This window comes from Octopus sinensis, linkage group LG8 (genome assembly GCF_006345805.1).
Source record: "Octopus sinensis linkage group LG8, ASM634580v1, whole genome shotgun sequence".
NCBI classification, from domain to species: domain Eukaryota; kingdom Metazoa; phylum Mollusca; class Cephalopoda; order Octopoda; family Octopodidae; genus Octopus; species Octopus sinensis.
The window spans coordinates 89,974,441-89,999,293 of NC_043004.1; the positions used below are offsets into that span (position 1 = coordinate 89,974,441).

At 35.8% G+C, this 24,853-nt stretch overlaps 1 protein-coding gene across 1 annotated transcript in view; it reads right to left on the minus strand.

Moving 5' to 3' along the window:
- Positions 1 to 917: 917 nt before the first annotated feature.
- Positions 918 to 24,853, minus strand: part of LOC115214961 (Krueppel-like factor 6) — an 86,467-nt gene continuing 62,531 nt past the window's right edge. Inside the window, exons 2-3 of the mRNA XM_029784058.2 lie at positions 24,149 to 24,710; positions 918 to 1,399 (exon numbers count right to left, since the gene is read on the minus strand). Of these exons, the coding sequence (XP_029639918.1) occupies positions 1,212 to 1,399; positions 24,149 to 24,710 (750 nt within the window). The 3' untranslated portion in view covers positions 918 to 1,211. The remainder of the gene's footprint in view (positions 1,400 to 24,148; positions 24,711 to 24,853) is intronic.

Sequence of the window (24,853 nt, forward strand, 5' to 3'; positions counted from 1 at the left end):
CATGAGTTGCATTGGTTCCTTAGTGCAAATGCATGTTCAATCAACATTTGTGGTTTCATGTGAATAAGGTTATGATTCATCCTGGTATTATTGTAATGTATTGTAACTGTAAGTTTGTGCTGAGTTGTCACATAGATTGCGCTCTACTTTATAAATTTTTTTAATGATATATTGATCAATTTTAAAATCAGAGCGTATCTGGTTCTTGTATATCATATTTTCAGTTTGTGTAGTTTTAGCAGTACAATGAGGAACATTACCCAACCAGACACAAAGGATTAATAAAGAACTATTAACAATTATGAAAAAAGACCAAGCTTGAACACATTCATGTTTTCAATATAACATGTTGGAAAGAAGAGCTATTTCCTGTTTACACAAGTACACACATAGCTATAGGCAAATCAAGAGCAGGCCTTATAGCCCACATGTTAGCTTACCAGAGATGATTTCTGAACGGAACAGTCAACATCAAACAATAATGGACAGCCAATGATGACAACAATATACACATATATACACACACACATTTATATATATATACACACACACACACATATATATATATATATATATATTATATATATATATATATATATACATTTATATATAAGTATATGTAATATATACGTGTGTGTATATATATATATATATACACACACGTGTATATATATATATATATATTATTTATATATATATATGTGTGTGTGTGTGCGCAAACATATATACATTAAATGCATACCTATATTTGAAATACATGTGCACACATATTCATAAACATACATGTGTATTTATATCTATGCATTTAAACTTATGCATACACACACATATATATATGTACGTATATATATATATATATATATATATATATATATATATATATCTGTGTGTGTGTATGTATGTATGTAAGTATGTATATATATATATAATATATATATATATATATACACATATATATACATATATATATACATATATATAAAAGTAAAGAGAGGTGGAAGGAGGATAAGGTATGCATATAATTGTACTTATGTGTGCACACATATCTATAAACAATTGATTTGATAAGAAAAAGTAAATACAGCTATACTAGAAGAAAAAATATCACAGATGTGTTAGAAGCCAAATTGCTGACACCCAAGTAAATTGCAGCAGTCGGCAAAATGATGATGTTTTCAGTGGATATAATAAAATTATTGCTAGTGCAGGGGTCAAAGTTCAGCAGGTGGATGTCTCTTCATATGTAATGCCAAATGATCAGATCGCGAAAAGCAACGGTCACAGTACTTGCATTGAAAAGGTTTAGCACCGGTGTGTTTGCGGTAATGTCGTGTGAGCTCATCAGACCGAGCGAATCTCCATTCACATCCCATCCATGAACACTTGTATGGCTTCTCCCCTGCAAAAGAAAACAAACAGATGATGTTTTGTTTATATTTCAAATTACAAGAATATGCTGCTAGAAAATTTTTTTAACATTTCTGAAAATTAATTTTTTTGATAATATATTAAGTCGACAGAACATAAGCGGAACACAGACAGTTTGATTAACAGTAGTGCAGTAAGTTCTTGGGTATAGCAAAATTTTACAAATACAATAAATGCATATATATATCCATTTCTTTACTACCCACAAGGGGCTAAACACAGAGAGGACAAACAAGGACAGACAAACAGATTAAGTCGATTATATCAACCCCAGTGTGTAACTGGTACTTATTTAATCGACCCCGAAAGGATGAAAGGTAAAGTTGATCTCGGCGGAATTTGAACTCAGAACGTAACGGCAGACGAAAGATGAAATACCTATTTCTTACTACTCACAAGGGGCTAAACACAAAGGGGACAAACAAGGAAAGACAAACGGATTAAGTCGATTATATCAACCCCAGTGTGTAACTGGTACTTATTTAATCAACCCCAAAAGGATGAAAGGCAAAGTCGACCTTGGCGGAATTTGAACTCAGAACGTAACAGCAGACGAAATACCGCTTAGCATTTTGGCTGGCGTGCTAACGTTTCTGCCAGCTCACCGCCTTTAATGCATATATATCATCATCATCATCATTCCCATGGCCAGACATGATTTTGCAGAATAACGGAAATGAAAGACACTATTTTATGACAGAATAACCCATTTTTAACTGTCAAATGACGTCAAGACAAGGAGACACAAATGTATACACACGCATGCATGCACATACACACACATACACACATACACATGCAAACAGATACATATACAATGGGCTTTCTTCAAAGTGTTACACAGTAGACCTGAGCTGGAAACTATATGGTTGGGAAACAAATAGGGTTGTGCCTGCGACACATACATTGAAAAAGAAGAATTACCAATCAATTAACAATATGAATGTGTATATTAATACATTTTCTCAAAGATTTATCTCCTCTTGTCACTATCTTTTCACTCTGCTTCTCATTCCCACCTGCAACCACCATAGAAATGCTTGACTTATATTAAGACCTGCCTCTTTTTTTTTCCTACTACTCCTTCTCCTCTATTCCAGCCCCATGTCCCTATTGGAGGAGTTGAGCAATAGTATCCAGTATCTGCTTGTTTAACTGTTATGCCTGTGCAATCCCCTACCACCCTGATCAGTCTTTCCACCCCATCTGCAACCTTAGAGTTGGCATAGTCAATGTAGGCACATTGAAAGATAGATCTGGTGAGATAGCTGAAATGCCAGAATGGGAGTATGCATTCAAAAAGTAAGGTGGAAGGGAGCCTCAGCTAGGTTCATCAGCGGCAAAATACATAGGTATAAACTCTTCTGGGAGGGCAATAGTGATAGTTAAGTTAAGTTAATTTTTGGCTCAAAAAGTAAAAAGCAAGGCCATGTAGGGGGACATGGAGTTATGTACAGGGAGGGTGGTCATACAAAGAGTTCAGGCCATTTCTGGTCAAGAGAGACTTTGAACTGAGCGGTCATCGGCATCTTCACTATCTCGTCCGGCAGCTTATTCCACGGATCCGCAACCCGGACGTAGAAAGCCCCTCTCCTTCGATTGAGATGAAATCGTCGCAGATAGAGCTTTTCGAAGTGACCCCACAGCCGACGCTCTGGAGCAGGAGTGAAGAACAGCTCTTTTGAGAGGTTACACTTTCCGCTTATGATGTTGTGAGCAAGAATGAGATCACCACGGTGTTGTCGTTTTTCTAGAGAATAAACGTCGAGCGTCTTCAGCCTTTCTTCATAAGACAAATGCTTGAGACCAAGAACCATGTGGGTAGCCAGCTTCTGGACTCTTTTGAGATGATGTATGTCTTTGAGGAGATAAGGAGAAGAGGCTTGAATCCCGTACTCCAATATGGGTCTCACCAGCGTGACATAGAGCGGTAGGAATATGGCTGCTGTGATGAGATAGGTGTGGCCATACTTTTAGCTGAGAAATAGGTAGATAAGGTGATTGTGATAATCAGAGTGTGTGACGGGATACTTATACTTTGGTTAGTTTTGCAAAGTAGAACAACAACTATTATTTCAGTCTGTGCTCCTCAACCAGGACTGCCAAACGACTTAAAGGAGTGATTTTATGATACCCTTTTGCAAACTACCCCAGTGGCAAATGATAGTCACCTAATCTTTGTGGCTGGTGACTTCAATGCGCATGTAAAGCAGCATCCTGATGTGCATGGTGGTAGAGGAGGTGGTTCATGAAATGAGGAGGGATCAAAGTTATTGAAGTTGTTTGATGCAAATGACTTAATGAGCTGTAATACTAACTTCAAGAAATCAACCAGTCTCCTGATCACCTATCAATCTTTTGGCCACACAAGCCAGATCAACAATGTTCTCACCAGAAAGTGGGATATATGGTTGCTCTTAAATGCATAGGCCTTCCTAGGTGAAGAATGTGCTCTCAACATAGGTTAGTCATTAGCTAGAAGTACCTCATGAAGCAAACCAGTCTAGAAAAGGAAGATTTGGAATCTTAAGGATCCTTTTAATAGTCAAAGATTTAGAGACATCCTAACTGAAGCATTCAATGAGAAAGAGGAGAAGATAAAGACATATAACATGGAGGATAACTGGAAGTTGCTTCAAGATAGCCTACTAAGGACCATAGACTAAATTTGTGACTGGTGCAAAGTTCCAACTAAACATGGTGGTGGAATAATGAAGAAGACAGTGTCATAAGAACAAATAAATAGGTATAGAAACACTAGAAGAGTGGGAGTAGCAGAGAACTATACTGAGTAGCTAGAAGAGAAACTAGACAACAGGTATAATTAGCTAGAGGAGAAGTAAGAAGGAAGAAGTTTGTCAACGTTCGGCAACATGAGGACCAGAGGCATTGAGATGTTGCAGATTGTCAGACAGTGTATCAGAGAAAATCATGATTTGGTAGGAGAGAAATGTAACAGGCTTGGAAGTGTCAACGTGGGAGGCTGCTAAATGTGGAGAATGCATGGGAAAGAGGGAGTCTTCCTAATGTGGACCCAAAAGAAGGACCAACTATCAGAGTTGACAGCTACATAATAGTTAAGGTAATTAAGAATATGAAAACAGGGAAAGCCAGTGGCCCATCAAGAATACCACTGAGATGCTTAAGATATCTGTCAGAGTGGGGTGCAGCCTAATCCCCCATCTAGTTAATCAGATCATTCAGGAAGGGGTCATACCCAACGACGATGGAGCAGTGTCAAAGTCAACTGCTACAAAGGTAAAGGGAATACTTTAAACAGAAATAATTACAGAGGTATCAAATTATAGAACTTGGTCATGATAGTTACAAGAAGTGTTATAACTCAACTAATTAGGAAGAGTGTTAACCTAGATGAGATGCAGTTTTGTGCTAGAGTGAAGCACTAGTGGTGCTATCTTCATAGCAAGGTAACTACAGGAGAAGCATTTAACAGGATTTCTTACACCCTCATCTAATGGTCACTGCAGGAGCTAAGAATAGATGAGTAGCAGCTGAGAGCCATCCAAGCCATGCAAGGATACTGTCAGTAAAGTGAAAATCAACAGTGAGTTTAGCAACAAATTTAGTGTGCAGGTAGCTAGTGTAAAAAGGCAGCAAAAGCACTCATCTGAGCCAATAGTATTTCTTACATTGCTGCTGAGTAGAGGAATCCTAGATCAACAGTCAGGATCACCCAGCTCTATCAAGAGAGTTACTGCAACACACCATGGTTGTGTAATCAATTAAAGAATGATTCATTATGACTCAAGTCCCCAATTCAAATTCATACTGCATCACTTGTCACGTGGGTAAACAAGGAGAGCATTATGTTGAGGTTTCAACTCCAGCCTTGGTGTCCAAAAAGTCAGCTATGGAGTCAACACAAAAAAACACAAAATCTTAGATGTAAACAAACAGTTGACATTTCCACTTTTCATGCTTCAGCTCTCAGCAACTTACATCATTTACCTGAACTTACATCACTAGCAGCCTCTCAAAATATTGACATTATCTGTATTTAAGAGCGTCACATATATCATGAACATTTTGATCTCAAGTATCAAGATTATGGAAAAGGATGGACTATGGTTTCAGCAGCATCATGGAAGAATTCAATCAATTAAATAACAGGAGATATAGGAATGTTACTAAGTCCTCACACAATGAAAGCTTTAAACTGTATTAAAAAAGTTAACGCTAGAATTATTGTAGCAATATTTAACGGTAATCCAAAACTCACAATCATTTCACATTACAGCCCACAAATATCTTACTCAATGAAGAATTTTATGGTGGCCTTTCAAATATAACTAGAGACATGACCAAACATAATCTCAAAATAGGCAGTGGAGATATGAATGCACACCTTGGAAGATCTTATGTACAGATGCCTGCCTCATCCACTTGCAAATAGAAATGGAAATTCCTTAGATGAATACATAAAACAGTAGGAACTCATTTGCCTCAACACAAAATTTCAGAAGAGAAAAGGAAAGCTCCTAACGCATAATAATTCAAATGGTACTAAAGCACTGCTAGATTCTTATAAACAGTAAATGGATTAATAGTGTTATAAATTATGAGGCTTAAAATGCTTGCCATAGTTTCACCTCTGAACATAAAATGTTTGCAGATGAGATTCAACTCAGCCTTCAGAAAAAATAAAATCCAGAGAACAACTGCAAAAATTATGATTTTGGCTGCTCTTAGGAATCCAGACATTTGCAAATGATAAACCATGTTAGTGAGAAATAGCTTTAGCTCTCCCACTTTCAAATATTCAATGAAATAACACTGAATGCAAGATACAAAATTTTCATTAAGGCATATAAAAAAAGGCTGCAGAAGAACATAATCAAATAAAAAAGAAAGTATGTTCCATAGGAAACAAACTAAGAGATAAGACAAAAGTGACAGTTAAAAAAGAATAAAACATCCACAAAAAAGTTTTGAAAGATCTATCTGATACATAACTGGCAGTTCAAAAAGAGAATTTATTCAGCAAAAAACCACACTAGTTCAATCAGCTGAAAATAAACAAACTATTAATGGAATCAGAAGAAAAAAAGATCAAATACCAGCTGAGGTATGAACAACCAAACAATTTAATGATATTCTGCAATGACATATATAGCTAAAACAATATAGAAACATGAATTAAGGGCTGTAACTTCCCTTTCCCCTAAAAAGGGGTTCTTGGTGTAGCAAAATACTTACAGAAGAATAATGCTTATAATAATAGCTGCAAAATTTTATAACTCTATGCTGCTTAACCATATAAACATCCAGAAATTTCGGGGTCAATAAATTAAGTACCAGTTACGCACTGGGATCGATGTAATCGACTTAATCCGTTTGTCTGTCCTTGTTTGTCCCCTCTGTGTTTAGCCCCTTGTGGGTAGTAAAGAAATATATATATATTTATACGAGGGGGTACCCAAAAGTAACCACAAACGTTCTCTATGGGACAAGCCCATTGTAGTTCAGGCTTCCACCACTAGAAGTCACTTGATGCAACTCTTTGGTATCAGTCTGCTGACCAGTGTTGTACTGCTATATAGTGAGTCTTTGTTTTGCAGTGCTTCCCCCTTGGTTGTTGATTTTTGCATATCACTCTCAGTACATGTTTTGTGGACATGGTAAGCCAATGGTTGTTCTGTGCATTTGCCATCTGATCCTGGCAGAAAATTTTCTCATTTGAAAAAGCCAAAAGCATGTTCGGTTGGAGAGGATGCTTGTGTTTGTTTAAAAGCTTTGTAGCATAGCCTTTCCTCTTGTCCTTGATGGCTTAGGATAAAAATTGGCACTTGTTCACCTTGTATGAGGAATACAGAATGTTGTCATGCTTTACCAGCCTGATAAGAAAATCAGACACTCCCATGTCCCAGGCAATGGACCTGATTGATTTGGAGGGACATGGATCTCACCTACAAATTTAGGAGTTCTTTTTTTATCAGAATGATCAGAGAGAGTTTTCCAAGCTGCAGTACCTTCATAATCACTATTAGACACATCTAACTGTTTCCGAATCCTCTGCATTGTCCTCATATTGACAGCCAAACACTCTGAAATGTTCACATTGGAGCTTCCAACATGAATGCCAAGCAGTGCAGCATGTCGTTTCCAAATTTATGACAGAGTGAATTGGTGCTGTTTTTCTCACATACGGTGCCCAACTGACCCTACTATAATGTGTAGTCGACAAAATCAAAAATAAACAATCCACATGTGCAAAATTAAAAATATAAAATGGTGACAATTTACCCATCACACTCTTTATATATATACATATATACACACACATACACAGGGTATTCTTCCATTTTATATAGATAGATAGATAGATAGACATACACACATATATACCCATACACACACATACACACATATATTTGTATATACATATATTAACATCTATAAATGTCTATATAAATGGTGCAGCAATAACTTATTAGCAACTCATCAAATAAACATTTAAAGCTGATTTGAGAGAACATTTTTACTTTTCAAAATGACAGGAATCTCTGGGATGAAAAATGATTGATTATAACAGTAAAACAGACATTAAAAGCAAATTGAAACTGAATTAAAAAATGAATAATACAAGTCTAATGTTGATTCTATAATTGTGGCTTCTTATACATGAAAATAAGACCTTATCCATAAATAACCGGAATGATTATAATTATAATAATTGAAGCTATAATAATAACATTGATGTCACTGTAGCTAATGCTAATATTAACTGTTCTGATAACAATAACAGCATTTCTAACTATAATAGCTCTTCTAATATCATATGACTGAAGCCAAAAGTAAAATATAAATAAAATTTTACCTTGGCATTACTTTAATATCAGCATCAACACTACTACTACCACTACTACTACTACTACTTGTCCTAATAATAAAGAGATTTTAGACATTCATTTAAAAGTAATATTGGAAGAATTGGAAGAAATGGAAACCAAATATAAAAAAAGGAAAAACCCATAATATCAATAATAATAACATTAATTCTTTCTTCTATAAGCACAAAGCCTGAAATTTTAGGGAAGTGGGCCAGTTGATAACATCGACCCCAGTGCTCAGCTGGTAACTAGTTTAATGACCTTGAAAGGCAAAGTTGACCTTGGCAGAATTTAAACTCAGAACATAAAGATGGGTGAAACATCATTAAACATTGTGTCTGGATGCCAATGATTCTACCAGCTGAATAATAATATTAACAACAACAATAATTATGTTAATAGTATTGATATTACTGATAATAGTGTGATGAATCACAATACTGATAATAAAACACCAATACTAATGATAATTTAACATATGATACAAATAATTATAATTATAGAGTACTCAATAATTGCTCTCTAAGTGTCATTGCTTACAACATAGCTTAGTTCATAAAGATGACTGTTTATGCTAAGCACCAGAATTTGACTAAAATATGCACTGGGTCTTTCACTGATTTCAAGAGGTGATACTGAGCTTATGTTAGCTCATTTTCTAATATCAAAAACAAATCATCCACTGCATCATCAAATTATATCCATCACCTCAGGGCTAGGAATATTTCCTATTAGATTACCTGGTCTATTATTAAAGCTGGAAGACCATATCAAGGTAGCTGCACTGCATGCAATTTGTGCAGTAAGGAAGTTTGGGGGATATTATGGGAAAATTGGAATTTTCTCTTGAACAGACAGGAGAATGCAATTACTTTGCTTCAAATCACACTTAAGTGAGTGGAATTTATGAGTTTTCTGTTTTGGCACCAGTACAGGATTGGTGGTGCTTCATACACTGGTCAATGTAGAGTGGACTAGGATATGTTGACCAAGGAGGGAAAATAGGCAGAGAGAGAAATGACTGCAGCAAGTCCATAAGTGGGTGAGGATAGTAATTGTATAAGTGCAGAAAATACTCAATAATCTAGGGTATGTACCATTGCTCAGATGAGCAACAGAGTGGATTCGAAGAGAGAGAAATGACATCTGAAGAACCAGGATGTAACATTTGGTTATATTAGCAACTTCAGATACAAAACCAGAAATTTCTATGGCCTATCCAAAATAAACAAAATAAATCTGTAACACTTGTAAAAATTCTAAAACTGAATATATTAAAGTAACATTTTCAATTTCAGTTACCAGATTACACTGAATAAACTTCATTGTTGATGGACTGAGGTTCACATTGCAAAGCAATTATTTCAAAATGAATGACTCAATGTACTGACAAATATCAGGAAGAGAGATAGGTACTAAAGTTACCCCCATGGGTTAACATGAAAAAATGTACAATAAATTGCTAGATATTTGAAAACACATTTTATACATATTTAAAAGACAAATGGTAAAGATATCTATCTAGATGACTGTTACATTTATGGCAGGGTAATCTTGATAAACTTATGGAATTTGAAAAATCTCATTAACAGCATCAACCATAATATTGAATTTATGATGAATTTCAACTAGAAAAAAGTGCCATTTTAAAATATTTTGATTATGAAAACGAGTGAGAAGATAGAAGCAAATCCACTAAAATCCTTCTCTTCATGTCATGTCACCCTAAACATACATGAAAATATTTCTTTCAATTTTGAAAAAAGAATTTGCACAATAGTATCAAATCCTTCAAAACGTAATCAAAGACTGGAAGAATTAAAGAACATATTTATTCAAAGAGCATTTCTATTGAGTCTAATTACAAATGAAATAGAAAAAGCAAAATGTATATATTTTCAAGATTTAAGAAAGATAAAAAAAAGTAGTGCCATATGTATCTACATATAACTCTTGAAGTACTAAAATATTTGACCACATTTATAAAAACTTGCTTATTTTATATGAATATCAAAAAATCTTTTAAAAGTTCTAGAAAATCAATAAATCATCAATAGCAGAAGACAACCCAAGACATTGAAAAATGTTATTATTAGCTTGAAAATTCATGAACGAGTTTCCAACATCTCCTTCTCTGTAGCATGTGGAAGAGGAAATTGTGCTACATACATAAATTTAACTAAAGGCTCAGAGTTCAAGTTTCCGGATAGATAAACCTTCAAACTAAAAGAGAGCTTACTTGCAACTCTAAGAATTTAATCTGTGTAACAGCATGTCATGGATGTCAGGAAAACTACATTGGACAACCCAGATTATTGCACAGACAACACATTAATGATAAGAAAATTCCAAAATTTCTGTTTAGTGACCATGTAATAACATTTGCAGGAATGAATCTACTTAATTTAAAATTATTTCCAATTTATAAATGTTCATATACAATTACAGAACAGCAATGAATAAATGAAGAAAAAATTCATTTAAAAAAACAAGTTACACTTAAACATTTGATAAATAATCACTTTGAAGACCTTGTTACAAAACATTGTTTACAACTGTTCAACTAGTGATAATAAGGATAGTAATGAAATCGCTGACAAAAGGAGTGGGTAGTAATAATGACAGTAATAGTTAGGATAATGATGGGGTGGGCAGTAACAATCATTATTATGATAAGGATGAAGTGGGGACCCTATGATTAGAAATTTCATTCACGGTTGCTGCTGTCCTGTTCTGGGGAAGAAGTATGTTTAAATATTTGCAGACTGAACTTTTTTGCTTGAAAGCAGGGGGAAAATGTCTTCTCTCTTGAATTTAGCATGTTAGTTGCAGGTATGATGCTCAGTTTTACAGTTATACATAGATTATATTTTGTGCCCCTTCTGTTATGGGCACTTGCTTTTGCTAAAATGCTCCACTTGATGGCAGGAATATTTATACCATTGTCCTTTAGATGCCAGATATACTTGGATAGAGATGTAGAATTCCTCCCACTACTGTTACAGAACATGTAAAAGTGTTGCATGAAATGGGCCTCAAAGATGTATTTTGTGAGCTCTATATATGATTTTGCAGTATCTCCATTGTATAGAACTTTGGTCTTGTAGAAGATCTCTTTTGTGAGGCACCAATTATCTAGTGGACATTGCAACCAGTTTCTACAATCTCAGTCTTGTTGAGTTGGATTCAAATCATTAGTATGTACAGTCCTCTTATTATCTTAATATCTATGACACTGTAATATACTGAGGCAATTATAACTAACCTTGACTGTATTTTTATTGAATATTTAGTGGTATCTGTGTTGACTGGAGAAGTACTTTCTTATAAGAGAGAAGGAGCATCTTGCAGTGTTGGTTGTTATGCTGAAACTGTAAGATGGATTAAACCATATTATTTTTCTGGTTCTGGGTTTACTTTTCTTGATGGAAGCAGTCTCTAAATACCTAATTTTGCTGGTGAAGGCATATCTTTTCAGCATACTGTTGTAATACGGAAGCTCTATTGAATATTTCCCTATTTGAAGACAGGTTAGAAATACATCTACTTACATTGTCAATTATATATATCAAATGATGTTAGATAGGTGGTTAGAGCCTTTGTTGATGTAGATATTATTTTTGTTTGGCTTATGATATGATCAGTGTAAGTCATTGCTCGTTCACCATTCAGGTTGGTCATGAATGTTATCTTGAGGCCAAACTGTTTGAAAATACGTTTTTAATGATTTCCTTACTTTATCCACATCATAGCTACAATGAGTTTTGACTATATCCAGTTTCTTATTGCGATACAGTGTCCAACAAGATTTGCAATTTCAGTGCCATCAAAGCTGCCCATGGAGATGTCAAAAAGCTCATCTCCATACTTCTAACCCAAAAACGGTTATCATAGAATAACTGTGATTTTCTGTTGTTAAGAATAGCATTGATGTCTAGTTCCAAGATTAAGGTATAATTTTTTTACTAAAAACAAGTACTTGGAGTAGAAGGTTTCAGGATATGGATGGGTAAAATTCTATAATATTAAACTGTGCTAATCCTTGAAGTTATTGAATCATCTAATAGTGCCATTACTACAGTTCTATTGTTTGAAGTCAGTGGACATTCTGATTTTGGCATTGATATTGTCAAGTATACTCTTGCTGATCTTTCCTGGTTCACTCTTCATAGGATTAATGAGTCTATACTTGAAGTAACTGATGAAATTGACTTTGTGGTCTGGCAATAGAAATGCTCTACTCTTTTATGTCCATATATGGTACTAAGCATTTAACCTTGTTATTAATCTTGTTGTAAGTACTGTAGCTGCTGTTCTTTTTTTCTTTTTGTATATGCTTCTGATGTTACTGAGCAGAAGTGAGTCATAATTCTGACTAGTTTATATATAGATATTTTTGTTTTGTTGGCCTATACAAAAAGGTTACTGGAATTTTTGAAGGGGAGATGTTCTTTTAACTCATATTGGAAATTGTTAGAATGGCTTACTTTTTTTTATGAGATTGATAAGGTCTGTCTCAAATGGTTGCATGTTCTTATTATATGGTGGAGTTATGATTTACAAGAGTAGAAAGATATCTGATGTACTTTAATCAAAAAGTATGCTTTCCATTTCATGCATATTAATATACTTTGAGTTTTTTCAATGAGACTTTTTATATATAGGTTTGAGGGTGACATGTCAGTGGTCTCCAAAGAGTGTGCAACTAGTAAACTTAAGCTGAGAGTTGGTTTCACAACTCAAGTTTCATGCTGCTGCGGTCATCAAGCAAAACTAACAAGTCTTGGAATTGTGTATATATATATATATATATATATAGGCACAGGAGTGGCTGTGTGGTAAGTAGCTTGCTTACGAACCACATGGTTCCGGGTTCAGTCCCACTGCGTGGCACCTTGGGCAGGTGTGTCTTCTACTATAGCCTCGGTTTGACTAAAGCCTTGTGAGTGGATTTGGTAGACGGAAACTGAAAGAAGCCCGTCATATATATATATATATATATATGTGTGTGTGTGTGTGTGTGTATATGTTTGTGTGTCTGTGTTTGTCCCCCTAGCATTGCTTGACAACCAATGGTGGTGTGTTTACGTCCCCGTCACTTAGCGGTTCGGCAAAAGAGACCGATAGAATAAGTACTGGGCTTACAAAGAATAAGTCCCGGGGTTGATTTGCTCAACTAAAGGCGGTGCTCCAGCATGGCCGCAGTCAAATGACTAAAACAAGTAAAAGAAAAAAGAAAAAGAATATATACAAATTTGGTGTGTGTTTTGTTCCATTACTTGATAAATGAAAAAAATGTATAAACAAAAAATGTCTGTCTGTCTATCAGTCTATCTATCGATCTACCTATCAATCTATCCCTATCTATCTTTCTATATATATAAAATGGAAGAACACCTTGTGTGTCTATATATATATATATAAAGGCGGTGAGCTGGCAGAAACGTTAGCACGCCGGGCGAAATGCATAGCCGTATTTCGTCTGCCGTTACGTTCAGAGTTCAAATCACGCCGGGGTCGACTTTGCCTTTCATCCTTCCGGAGTCGATAAATTAAGTACCAGTTACACACTGGGGTCGATGTAATCGACTTAATCCATTTGTCTGTCCTTGTTTGTCCCCTCTATGTTTAGCCCCTTGTGGGCAATAAAGAAACATATATATATATGCACACACACACACAGGGTGCGATAGGTAAATTGTCACCATTTTATATTTTTAATTTTGCACACATTTGGATGTTTATCAGTTGGGCAGCGCATGTGAGAAAAATAGCAGCAACTCAATCAGCCACAAATTTGGAAACAACATGCTGTACTACTTGGCATTCATGCCAGAAGCTCCAATGTGAACATTTCAGAGTGTTTGGCTGTCAATATGAGGACAATGCAGAGGATTTGGAAACAGTTAGATGATGCCTTTATAACAGATGAAATAAACACATTTTATTTTTAATTTATATGCAGGATAATTAAAATGAGATATGTGAAAGCAAAAACACTAAAGGTGATAGTGCAAAACTGTTCAGAAAATTGAATTCACCACATCAAAATTAGTAAGAAACACCTATTCACATCCTTGCCTCAGAGCAAAAAAAAAATTTGTAAACCAGAGTAATTAAGCTCATTAAATGGAACATAATAGGAAACTATTTTTTCTGTCCTCTGTATTGAAATATTGCAGCAGTTGTTATGAGATATAACTGCATACCCCACAGTTAGTTGTGTCATATGTGTAATAAAGAGGTAATGGTATAATGGAAGAATGACAAAACTGGGTGACTAACGTGAACAACATTTCAGTGGTACACATTTTGTTTATTATTTACTTCCACACTTCCCTCTAACACTCTACACTCTTCTCTGACAAACCAGCCTTTCAATTCACTAAACCTTTCCTCTCCTTGCTTCATTGAAATTTCTCTTCAGCCTTTTACTTACACAAAAAATCTTTTGGGTTGAGAAGTAGAGATGTATTGGCTGAAAAGTTTTTAACTGAAACTGATTCACACTGTACCTAGCCATGTCTGGACAGATGAAGGCATGACCAGTGACAAGCATAGTAAGCTGCAGGTGTAGCTGTGTGTTTGAGGAGCTTGCTACAACACAGCACTTCAGGCAAGTGTCTTCTACTTTAGCCTTATGAATGGATTTGCTAGACAAAAACTGAAAGTGGTCCCATCATATGTATGTTTGCATGTGTGCATGTGTTGGGGCAACCTTACATTAACATCATGCAATACAGGTATAGATACAGGAATAGACATGTTTTTTTTAATAATTTTAAACTTAATTTTGTTTCTTTCCCAATTAAAAGTATACATCTAGGCCTTCCAAGGAGGTTATAACAGCAGAGCTTGTACACTAGTTCTTCCATTTGTCATATTTTCCAGTGCTGTTCCCCATCAATTTTATTGACAGACAAAGAAATCAGTCATAGCTGAACTTCCATGTAGGAAAAGATGTATCACCACCTTCTGGAACAACACTGCAAAAGACAACTGAAAGAATCAGTGCATATACAGGGTTCTGATAAGTTCTTCAGCAACTCCAATATAGATATGAACAGAACATGGGAGCCTATAAATAAGAAAAAACATCAAGCCTAAAACCATTAAATATAGGTTTCAAACTTCTAATGTCCATCCCCTAACTGTCCTACAAGACAATAGCATAATGAATATAAATACTAACTAACCATTTTGTTACCAACACAACTGAAACCGGCCCTGGTTCTGAGTACAAATGTATTGTTTTCATAAGTTTTGTATTAAAATCTTCCACCAAACCTTAGTTACAATTTATGTTCCTAAACTAGCTGAATGATAATTAAGTTATTTTACTAAATTCTTTGTTATATTTAAAGTAATTGAAAGAAAAACAGAGCATCTCAAAATAAATACAGTAACGAAAGGGTTAAGTGTCAAGTGTTTCCGTTTACCTGGTGGGCATAGGTTCAATCCATGGGTCATTGAATCTAATTTGTATATGCACTGGTTTCAGTAGAATAAACAAGTGGCCTCACCAATATGAGACTACTATGAGAATATCCGTGCTATGGACAATGAAACAAAAACAATTCACCCCATTGTGTGAATAAAAGAATTCCATTTGAAATTCCAAAAACATTATTGAATACAACAGGCAACTGCAAAAGACCATAAGTTACAACAACGAAGACATTGCAGAATAAATCAGGGCGTATTAATGATAATGACAGACAAATGAGCAAAAGAACTGTTTTTTATGAAGTTTTCACACACATTACATCGATAATAGATAACAAAGACTATTATCATGGTAGGTGAGTTTGTAGTGGATAGCATCTTTGGATTTGAACTTACAACACCTATGTTTAATGTTAAATCCGCTTTTGGTTAACATTACCATATCTGGTATCAACTTGTCCATTACATCTTCTTCATCAGCACTTAAACCCAAAAACTTGGTAACAGCCAATGAAGAATGATGAAAATTGGGCAGCCTACACAATACATTAATACTGACAGAGAGAGACAAATATTATAAATTATTGAAAGCGAGATCTATGATTTCTGATTGCTATTTCTAACAAACTGTCACACTTATTGAAAACCTCTTTTATTTGCTTTTATTTGCTTCTTATGGCCAAGACACAAGCTTATTTTTCATTACCTGTTTGTATTGATATTTTTACTCTTTACTCTTTTACTTGTTTCAGTCATTTGACTGCGGCCATGCTGGAGCACCACCTTTAATCGAGCAACTCAACCCCGGGACTTATTCTTTTGTAAGCCCAGTACTTATTCTATTGGTCTCTTTTGCCGAACCGCTAAGTAACGGGGACATAAACACACCAGCATCAGTTGTCAAGCAATGCTAGGGGTACAAACACAGACACACAAACACACACACGCATATATATATATATACATATATATGACGAGCTTCTTTCAGTTTCCGTCTAACAAATCCACTCACAAGGCTTTGGTCGGCCCGAGGCTATAGTAGAAGACACTTGCCCAAGGTGCCATGCAGTGGGACTGAACCTGGAACCATGTGGTTGGTAAACAAGATACCACACAGCCACTCCTGCGCCTATTTTTGCTGCATATTCCAATTACTTCATTTCTTCTCTTCACTAATATACTGCAGTTTTTTTGTTTTTTTTTCTTTATGTTACGTGTGATGACATCCCTCAATATTTTGAATCCAGCGATGTTCCAACAAGTAGTGATGTTCCAGCCACTCAACAAACAATTTCATTATTGACTGTATTGTTGTGAAATATATTTGGCCTAGCTTAGGCACATTTTGCAGCAAATAAAATTTCTTGTGAGACACAGCCATGATAATAGTTTACCTGGTGGCAAAAACAGTTCTTTTGCTCATTTGTCTGTCATTATCATTAATACACCCTGATTTAATAAACATCATACCACCAACTAAGAACTGAACTGGCAAAGTATGATGGTCTTATGTGGGCATATTCATTCCTGACCTTATAATTAAAAAAATTACCAGTGCCCTGTGTCTGCAGATACAAAACCAATATACCTTCAGGTCAAATTTGGTAAATCTAGACTAAAAACAATACAGACCTTGAGACACAGCTTCACCTGATATAACAGCAGAACAGCAGGTCAGCTATATAAGTACAGCAAGTTTTTTAGATGCATCTTCACCTAGTATATATCTGTCTAAATTATCTGCATATATATATATGTATTGTTTTTTGGCTTATTGCAAACTTCTACCACTACATGGTTCACTGCTTCTAACACTACAGGCCATGACTTTGTTACTGTTAAGCTTCTTTCACATTACAACCTTTCTGAAAACAACAACTAACCATAGCTTTGTGGAAGTTTTTGTCCTCATATCTTTTATTTCCATTGCACAGACTAAGCTACCTTGACAAATTGCATGAACAGATAACCATTATTGTTAAAATATATGTTACACCCTGAAGTTAGATATCTTTCTTTGTCACTTTACAACAACTGAATATGTACTTCAAACAGAACTTTTCCTTCAGCTAGTCTTGCTATGAGAAACATGTTTAGTTACATTAATCCAAATGTAAATTACATCTTTATATATAAAAGTGAAGTTGTGTGTCTGTCTCCTACGATTTAGATTCCTAACTACTTCCACATTTTGCGGTGCAGTTTAACCAAAACCGGGTATCTTATAGTTGTCATTCACATCGAGCCCTTCTGGGTATTAGCGTGCGTCGACGATGAGTCTACAATTTAAAAAAAAATTTACCATCATTTTTTTCCATTTTAATGCATTTTTTCGCTATCATATAAGGGAAGTAACTCTCTAAAAATGTCTACGATGAGTCAACGATTTAAAAAAAAAATTACCATAATTTTTTTTCCATTTTTAATGCATTTTTTTGCTATTTTTTGGCTATAACTCTCTAAAAATGCTTATATAGTTATTTCCCTTACAAACCCGAGCAATGCCGGGCGATACTGCTAGTTTCTTTATAAATTCGGAACATCAGCTATTAGGCTGGCATTAGCAAGAAATACCACAAAAAAACAACCTGAAGTCTTTCTTTTCTACACAATATAACTGAAAGACTTAAAATGCATTGTTGACAGACACAAGCCACCATATCGTTTTTATCAATGACAAGCAAGGAAACATTAGACAAACGCAAGTCTTCATATTGTCATCTCTGACATAGGTTATCTTCACTTTTATGATGAACCATACTGAACAGTCTTTCTTCATTGTTCCTCTTAAATTGCCAAATTATATAGAACACAGCTATCTGGAATTAACATCATGCAAGCACTTTTGTTTGCAACTCTGGCTATGATTAAAGAAGAAGTTCAAGTTTGCAACTCATCTCAGCTTATCCTGTCAGACTGTCCACCACTGCCTTCATTATTGTCATCTTTGCTACTCACACAGCAAGGATGTAACCACTCTCTTTACTCTTTTCTCTCTTTTACTTGTTTCAGTCATTTGACTGCGGCCATGCTAGAGCACCGCCTTTAATTGAGCAACTCGACCCCGGGACTTATTCTTTTGTAAGCCCAGTACTTATTCTATCGGCCTCTTTTGCCGAACCGCTAAGTAACGGGGACATAAACACACCAGCATCGGTTGTCAAGCAATGCTATGGGGACAAACACAGACACACAAACACACACACACACATATATATATATATATATATATATATATACATATATACAATGGGCTTCTTTCAGTTTGCGTCTACCAAATCCACTCACAAAGCTTTGGTCGGCCCGAGGATATAGTAGAAGACACTTGCCCAAGGTGCCACGCAGTGGGACTGAACCTGGAACCATGTGGTTGGAAAACAAGCTACTTACCACACAGCCACTCCTGCGCCACAGTCCAACTCTTTTTCTGTATGTTTTTCCTTTTGACCATGACTGACTTATGCATCTCATTTGTTCTTCAATCCTTACTGACTGAGTAATTTCAAAACATTTTCAAAATTTGAACAATAGGCGCAGGAGTGGTTGTATGGTAAGAAGCTTGCTTCTCAACCACATGGTTCCAGGTTCAGTCCTACTGCGTGGCACCTTCAGCAAGTGTCTTCAACTATAGCCTCGAGCCAATCAAAACCTTGTGAGTGAATTTGATAGACAGAAACTGAAAAAGCCCACCATATACATATATATGTATGTATTCATGTCTGTGTTTGTCCCTCCACCATTGCTTGACAACCGATGATGGTGTGTTTACATCCCTGTAACTTAGTGGTTCAGCAAAAGAAATCCAATAGAATAAGTACTAGGCTTACAAAGAATAAGTCCTGGGGTCGATTTATTCAACTAAAAGGAGGTGCTCCAGCATGGCAACAGTCAAATGACTGAAACAAGTAAAAGAGTAAAGAGTAAAAGAATCATTCATAAAGTGAACTATCTGATATTCATTTTCCTATTCATTTTTGTTTTTCTGCTCCGCTAATTGGTATTTAGCTATTTCATGTGCATTGAATGTTTATTGTTACATTTTACTGCATTTACTATAAGCATAAACAAACACACTTGCCTCGGTTCCTTGATTTCATTTGTTTGTCTCATGACAATTGCACAGTAAGGGGGGTTCCTGTAGCAGACAACGTCCTTGGATTTGAACTGGTAACATCTAGTTCTAAAGTTAAATCTGCTTGAAATCTACATTTAAAGTTAAATCAATTAACATTATCATATTTGATAATATTGACCAAGACTAGCTTACAATATCTCCTTGGCCGTTAACAAACCCTACTGACATCTTTTCCAGTCAATCGTGTGTAGCATCAATCTTGATGGATTCTAATAGACAACTAAGAAACTCACTAAATGTGAAAAAAGAATTTTTTTGAAATTTTTAGCAAGCTGATATAAACTCTGGATTTTAGCTCTTGTTAGAGATTTCTCAAATTACTGCTGCAAAAAATGTCCCTCAATTCTCAACTCTCTCTTACTCTTTACTCTTTTACTCTTTTACTTTGTTTCAGTCCTTTGACTGCAGCCATGCTGGAGCACCGCCTTTAGTCGAGCAAATCAACCTCGAGACTTATTCTTTGTAAGCCCAGTACTTATTCTATCGGTCTCTTTTTGCCGAACCGCTAAGTGACGGGGACGTAAACACACCAGCATCGGTTGTCAAGCAATGCTAGGGGGAACAAACACAGACACACAAACATATACACACACATACACACACATATATATATATACATATATACGACAGGCTTCTTTCAGTTTCCGTCTACCAAATCCGCTCACAAGGCATTGGTCAGCCTGAGGCTATAGCGGAAAACACTTGCCCAAGATGCCACGCAGTGGGACTGAACCCAGAACCATGTGGTTGGTAAGCAAGCTACTTACCACACAGCCACTCCTGCGCCTATTTAACTAACCTTTATTTAACTAACTAACATACTATTTAACTAACCTTTATTTCACACACATCTTCTTACAAAACTTCACATTACACTATAAATTATGAATATTACTACTTAGTGTTATTAAAACATTGTTGAAAGTATTTCCTTGTCACTACATCTTCCTCAACACTTAAATACTACTAAAACTTTAATGGACACATTGGACGACACCAGTCAATTCAATCTCCATGGGTTATGGATATGATACAATGGATGAAGAGGAATACAAGCTTTTAGTGTTCTATTATGCAAATGATGAAACAATTTGCAACACTAACTTCAGCAAATTGGCCAATCAATTAGTCACCTATCCTTCAGGCAGACTTCATGCTCACCTGGAAATGGAACTTGTGAATACCAATTCTTTCATTGGTGAAGAATGTACTAGTCAACAAGGAATAGTGATTAGTGATATCATAGTAAGAGCTAGAGGGACTCAGAAGCCCATGATTATCTGGACAAGGAAGATACACAAGTGCTAAGCAATGTCTATGGCAAGGAAATGATAGAAACCTATAGTAAAGAAGACAAGTGAGAATTTCTAAAAGACGTTCAGCGATGTGCAACCAAAAGAATACCCTCCATCAGGCATTTGCCATATTCTGAACGCCTTACTTCCCTGGGCATGGACACATTGAAACTCCGACGTCTGGCAGCTGACTTGGCAGATACTCATAAAATTATTAACCATCTTACAAACAATAACTCTGAGCACTTTTTTAAACTCCATCTGTCTAACACCCGTGGACATGTTTACAAAGTCAGAAAACAGCACAGTTCCCATGACTTTAGGAAACATTTTTTCACGCTGAGAGTTGCTGAAGCATGGAACAGACTGCCGGCATCAGTTGTTAGTTGTCGGAGCACTGCATCCTTCAAAACTTCCATGCTTCCTGAGATTCGCCAACACTACACCTGATTTTCTCCCCTCCATACACACACAAGCATGTATCTGACTCGTACATTGTTCGCTTTCCAGACATTTGTACATTACTGCGTATACTCTATACGCACTTTCTGACAAGTTGTGGTGCACCTCAGCACTGTATACAATAATTTCATTATTATTATTTTTAAGACAAACTGCTGCAAACCACAAAACAGGTCGACAGACGAAGCAAGGTGATTGCCAAGTGAATGGGTACACGACAGAGTGGTGCAATAAATTAAAGTATAAAAGTAAAGTGACAGACCTGCAAAGAATAGAAGAAAAGAGAGAAGTAAGTAACTATATCATATTTTTAGTAGAGAAGCCAGAATTAAGAGGTTTTCCAATGTCATATGCTATAAGGCAGGAGGTGTTCCAGAATCCAAAGGGGTGTGTCAGTGTAATCTGGATGTCATTGATGGAAAGTGTGTATGGAATGGTAGTAGCACATGTGCCCTCACTGATGCCAACAAGGAAAAAGCCTGAAATTACTATTATGAGAAGTTGTTTAATAATGAAAATGTGCGGGGAAAGAGAGGAACTACCCTAAGTAGATGCATCAGAGGCAACGACTATTAAATTTGTCAACCACATGGTAGGTCAAAAGTGTAATTAAGAATATGAGGGTTGAAAAGGAGCAGGATCATCAGGGAAAGTTGTTGAGGTACTAAAAATATTTGTTGAAGTAAGATACATACTAATTGCTCAAATAGTAAATCAAGTAGCACGGAGAAATGTTATCATAAATGACTAGCATAGCAATCACTGACACTCGCTGACGATACATCGAAGAGGCCAGGGAACAGAAGAAAGAAGAAGAAAGAAGACATGCACCCAATACCAGAGCTGAAGACACCTCTGAAAGGGGGGGCCCCGCCACGTCAAAATGGTAGAGGAGTAGGGGCCGAAACCGGACGTGGTTCCTCTTGATGATGTCTTGAGCTAACTGGATCCTATAAAGGAGCTGTTGTAGTAGCAGACCACGAAACACAGTTGTAATTCCCCTTACCTACTGGTACAAAGAAAAGAGTAACTATAAACTGATGGGCCAAAATAACAAAAGTAATAGGAAGATTTATAGCGCTGCTAATTAGGAAGAGAATTGGTTCAGATACCAAGTTGGGGCACCATCAATCATCTCTTTTTTTTTGTTTTTCTTTTTTGAGACACCTACAGGAGAAACTGAGAGTGAACCATGCCACCTGGAAAATGGCCAAGTTTGATATTCAAAAAAAGGCATGGGCAGGAATTCTATGTTGTGTGCCAGATGTAAACCATGGTTGCACAAGAAGTGCAGTGGGATCACAGGCAGGTTGACAGAGAAATACTTTTTATGTAGCACAGCAGCAGCTAGCAATAAGCACACACATGAAGTGAAGTGTTTCAAATGCCAAGAAAGCTTTCTCAAATTAGTTGACAACATCTTTTATCTGGATGACCAAACCAATATTTAAGTTATATGTTCTGAAAGCACAGCCATTGAAGTAAGAATGGGAGAGAAAAGTTCAGAGACTTTTCAACCCTGCTTACAACAAACAGACTCTCTCTCTCTCTCTGAGTGAAGGGCAGATTGTATGGTGTTAATGCACAATATGATATTGCATGAGAGTAAATCATGATCATTAAAAGTGGATTATGCATGGAAGCTGGAAAGAAATGAGAGAAGCACATTCCTTCCACTGGATGCAAGATTTTAGTATGCAGTAACAAAATAATAGAAAATGCAGAGAAAAATTGGTATGAGAGGAATCGGCAGTAGTGTGCAAGTGTAGACTGCACTGGTACAGACATGATGCATGCAAAGGATCACAGTTGGGTAAATAAGTATCAAACAATCCGAATAGAAGGAATTTGTGGAAGTTGAATACCAAGGAAGACATGAGGAGTGGAGAAGGATGTTGACCCTCACAAAGCAGAGGACAAGGAACTGCAACAAACACTGCTGAAATTTTTTTTTAATGATTTTACAGAAATTACTACACAAAATAATTACACCAAAATTATACAAATCTATAACACATTATTTCTATATTGATTTGTGTACTTTGACCTCATCAGTGAAGCAATAAACTTCTTGAAGTAGTGATAGAAGAATTAACCCTTTAGTATTTAAACAGGCCATATCCGACCCAAATATGCTTCCTGTTTTATGCTCTAACTAGTCAGAGCCAACCTATCACACCTACCCTTCAATGTCATTCTAGAAATATATAATCTCATCATGAAAACTTTATAGCTACAAAATAAAGCATGATTAATTACAAACAATGTCAATGAAAAAACATTACATTTGACAAAATAATCTGAATACGAAAGGGTTAAACTAAATTTACTAGATTGCACACTGGATGATGGAGAAAAAATAAAACTGTTAAGAGAGATGGGGGTTAACTGTGCCTTTCCAAAGACATTAGCAACATAAGAAAACTGAAAAAACATCAACTAACCCAAAACCAGATTGTGGACCCCATTTTCTAGTGGCTTATTTTTATTTTATAGTGCTCATCACATTAAAGAGAATATGAATAGATTACCTGTATGCGTTCGAAGATGAGCTTTTAAATGAGAGCTTTTTGTGTAGACCTTTTTACAGCCCTCATAGAAACATTTGTGTATTCTTCTTCTAATGTCTGAACTTGATCCATTTTCAAGTTGGTGAATTACTTGAGCAATGTGTCCTGGTTGAAGAGAGTATGAACGTGATTGTTTCCCTGGTGATGAGTACATGGCAACTTTTTTTATTTCATTTCTTTCAGTATTGTTTAATTTATGTCCAACCCGACATTTTAAGAGGCAATTTCCAATTATAGAATCTTTTGGAGATTTATGGGGAGAAACTGGTGTGTCACTCAAATTGCTATCCCATGATACACCACTTGAAGAAGATTCAAAACTGTGCACACTAACAGAATCCATTGTCTGATCTTCCAAATTTAGGTCTTCCATCTCTTCAAAACCATCACCATTGCTATCGGCATTCTCATCCTCTTCATCTTCATCATTAAAATCATCAAAAGAATTTCGATCAGATTTAAGATTTTTAAAAGCAGTTAATTTTGGTTCGTTTTTTAAATATCGCTCCATTTCCAAACAGTTCTGTAAATATAAAGAACATTGAACAAAACATTAACATCAAATAACAACAAATAAACTTTGTTTTAAATATCTCAAAATTTGCAGGAAACAGGGACTTTATTGATATAGAAGGTTAATTAGTGTGAAATTATTTTCTATGCAAT